We start from the raw sequence: 3,507 nt of genomic DNA, 5'->3' as shown, positions 1-3,507 counted from the left end.
CCCCATCGCTTAGATCCCTTTGATACCTGAGAAGAGGATGGAGTGGGATGAGAAAGCAGAGGCTAAGTGGGCTTTGGCGGTATCCGGGATGGAGTTCCTGAGGTGATGGCACTATCGGAGGAGAGAGGAACCATATACAAGGGAGAGGCGACATAAAGGCAGAATCAATAGAACATGGACATGGATTTGATTTGGCGAATGAGAGAGTGTGTTGAGTCCAAAATGGAGTTAAGTGTCTTCATGCAGGGTCCCAAAAGTAGAAGCCAAGATGGGTGACGGTCCAAAGTCTCCTGATTCTAGAGCTAACAACCCCCCCCATCCCCACCCCATGACCAGAGAGCCAAGGAATCCAGAACAGCCACCGTGTAATTAGTCGTGTTATGAGCTTTTATTTCAAAAGCACATTTATACAGCCATGGTTTTGTGGATACAAACTTTTGTGTTCCTGCCTTCTACAAAAGTCTTCAAATAGTCCTTTTCTTTACAAAAGTCAACATTACAAAAATACGGACCATTTCCCCTTTTTTTATACAACCGTCTCTAGCTGTCGCTATCTCTTCTCCGTTTCCCGACGACTCCTACAGAGCTACACACGTTTTAGTTGACTAGATGAAAAAAACAAAAAGTAACTCGATGCTTTTTCAAGCAGCAATGATGTAAATAACACAGGTCAAGACACCGTTGATAATCATAGTGGATATATCTAAAATTGTTTCAGAAATAATATTTTACATAGTTAATTTTTAATGTTTTATACATTATTTATATAATATTTATATATAAAAATCATAGCTTGCTATAGTTGAAATGGTAGGACGGATTCTCGAAGTTGAATGTGCTAATGGCCAATCCGTTTGGTTTTATATGACCCCTAAGATGTTTAGCCCTTTGCAAGGTCTTCACCCAAGATGTAGAAATATCTTTGTTTGTTTGTTTGTTTGTTTGTTTTAATCCCTTTTTTTTTCCTTTCCTTTCCTGGGAAAGCCAAGTCATTGAACTGCTACCTACTACCTCTAAGAAAACCTAACTTATCGGGCCTTCCGGATAGAGGATGAGGAAATTAAACCACCAAGAGATCCTAGCGGGTCCGCGTTCTGCCCTGCAGAGTGTGCGAAGACCGCTGAATCCTCGGCTCCTGGGACTCCATCCCAAATCCATAGTGCTTTACACATCTCAAGAAGAATGCCTAAGAGGACTCCCGGGGCTCATGAGCCCCCACAGAAGGCCCCCTTAGAGGTGCAGGACAACCTGCCGCCCTGGGCCAGGTATTCCTTTTATCCCATTTCCCCCCACCCAACCCCCCAATCCGTTGTACTTTTAAGAGAAGGTTAGTTTCTTTCAGGGCAGAATCCAGCCCTAACCCTGGACTTGTCAAAGTTTATGTGGCTCATGGGAAAATGACAAAATTCTTTAACTTCCTTTTTTTTTTTTGGTGGGGAACAAATGCCTCATTTCATCTAAAATGCACCGGACTTAGCCAAATGCAAGTGCAGATCGACCTCCGTGGTCATCCGCTGACCACGGAGAATGACCACCAAAGATAAGGGGTGATGGAGAGAGCAGGGCATCCCCCCTCCACTTTTTTTTCCCACCCTTGTGCTGTCATGAAAGTCAGTTGTCCACAAAGAGTATCCTAGTGGCTAAAAGTGAGCTAACTTCGGTTACTGGCTGGAACGGGGTAAAGTGGTAAGTAAGATACTAGTCCCGACCGGACAGCTCCTTCCTGGCGGCCAGGAGCAAGTCCATTTCTGACATTGTGCCTGGGGGGCTCCCGGCACCAGAGTCACAGTAGGAAACCAAGCTCCCCGGCCGGGGAGGCCACTCCAGAGATCGCTCCCCACGAGCCTCAGTTCAGTGCTATTTCTTTGCCTCCTGGGGGGGCTACAATGGGAAGCGGCTCGCAGGAAGGGCTCTGGACCGACGAGGATGACGCCACTCTACAAAGCCATCTTGTGTTCACCCGTGAACTAGCCAGCGTCCACTAGAACATGAACACGCGGGACCAACCATGCCCCGAGAACTCAGGCACTTGGAAACCTTGCGTCCGTTTGCACTGGTGTCTCCATTTGGTTGAACCACAACCAATTGCAGAAGGCCACAGAATAAGAATTTTTTTTTTTTTAAAAGAAGATCGGGCGGGCAAAAAACAGTTTTCCCCTACATTCTACTGTCTGATGAGATTTGAGAGCAGCAGGTGGATGCTGTCAGCAGTCAGTTTGCAAAACTCTCCGGGGGAGCCAAGCGGCTTACACCATATTGTGGTGATTGTTTCTGTCTATGATGTCCACAGGGGAGAGGATGTCCTTTCGGATGGGAGGGGGAGGCAGGGAAATAGTCGTCTTGGTTTTGAAGAGGTCTGACACGAAGAAGACCTAGAAACAAACACAAAGAAGACAGGAAACATCAGGATGTGCCCAGGCTCGCCAATGACATCAAAGCAATTCCGAGGTCAATCGGTTCAACTTGTATCCTGACCAGGAATCCCCTAAGCAACATTTGTATTTGTATTGTTAGTGCCCCGTTGTGCCCAATACTCAGTAACCACTTGGATTCTCTTTCTTCTTGAATACTTTCAATGATGAAGAACTCACTACCTTATGAGGCTGTCCATTCCGCTTTGGGACAAGTTTTATTTTTTGGGTTTTCCTGATGCTGAGCAGAAATGAGCCTAGCAGCTCTTCACTCCTGTCCACCCTCCACTTCAATCACTGCCATTTCTGTCTTCTCTAGAAGAATGGAGCAAAGCTCATCATTCCATTCATCTTCCACACCCATGTTTTCCAACATGCCACCTCGCCCTTCCTGGAATGGCCAGCCTGGCTGAAGACTTCATTACCTCTTACCTGGCCACTGGGATAGCTTCCAAACTGGTCTCTCCCTACTCTTAGCCCATAATCCACAAGCTAGCAGATTAATATGGCATATTAACCAGGAAGGGATTTAGGGGTCATCCTCATTTTATAGAGGGAGAAAGTCTCAGAAGCCTATCGTAATTTTCTAGTAAAGAGATTAAATGTGGCAAAAAACAGAACCCAGACCTTGGGTTTTCTTGCTCTCAAAGCCAGTCCTCCTCCTTCTGCAGGCCCATTAAAGCCAAGCAAGACACCCTGAGTCTGGGGTTCCCCCCGGCTCCCAAACCATGAAAAGACTCTTGCCACCCAAAGGAATCATCTTCATGGTCATCATAGTTGGCAGTTTCCTAAGGGCTCCATAAGGGACCATTTCCTTGATGTGAACCTCACATCAATCTTGCTCTCTGGGATTGATTGCCTCAAGAAAAGTACATTCTACATTGTTTTATTATTATTTAGGAAGTCAACTTTGAAATCCAATCTTTGGCTAACAGTGATCCAACATGGTGGCTCATAGCTCCCAACTTGACTCTTGTCTAGTACACACACACATTCCCTGAGCAAAGATGAAAAGTTAGCTCACCCAGCTTCAGTCTTAGAATCAATACTAAGCATCAATGACTTGCCCAGGGCCACATAGCTAAGAAGGGTCTAA

The 3,507-nt window shown here is 45.9% G+C and overlaps 1 protein-coding gene across 1 annotated transcript in view; it reads right to left on the bottom strand.

Moving 5' to 3' along the window:
• Positions 1 to 366: 366 nt before the first annotated feature.
• The window catches only part of PLPP3 (phospholipid phosphatase 3), an 88,292-nt gene continuing 85,151 nt past the window's right edge, over positions 367 to 3,507 (bottom strand). Inside the window, exon 6 of the mRNA XM_044671771.1 lies at positions 367 to 2,372. Coding sequence (XP_044527706.1) covers positions 2,247 to 2,372 — 126 coding nt within the window. The 3' untranslated portion in view covers positions 367 to 2,246. The remainder of the gene's footprint in view (positions 2,373 to 3,507) is intronic.

The sequence above is a fragment of the Gracilinanus agilis genome, chromosome 4, assembly GCF_016433145.1.
Source record: "Gracilinanus agilis isolate LMUSP501 chromosome 4, AgileGrace, whole genome shotgun sequence".
NCBI lineage: Eukaryota > Metazoa > Chordata > Mammalia > Didelphimorphia > Didelphidae > Gracilinanus > Gracilinanus agilis.
Note: the sequence above shows the minus strand (reverse complement) of the source record. Positions and strands in the feature narration are given on the sequence as shown.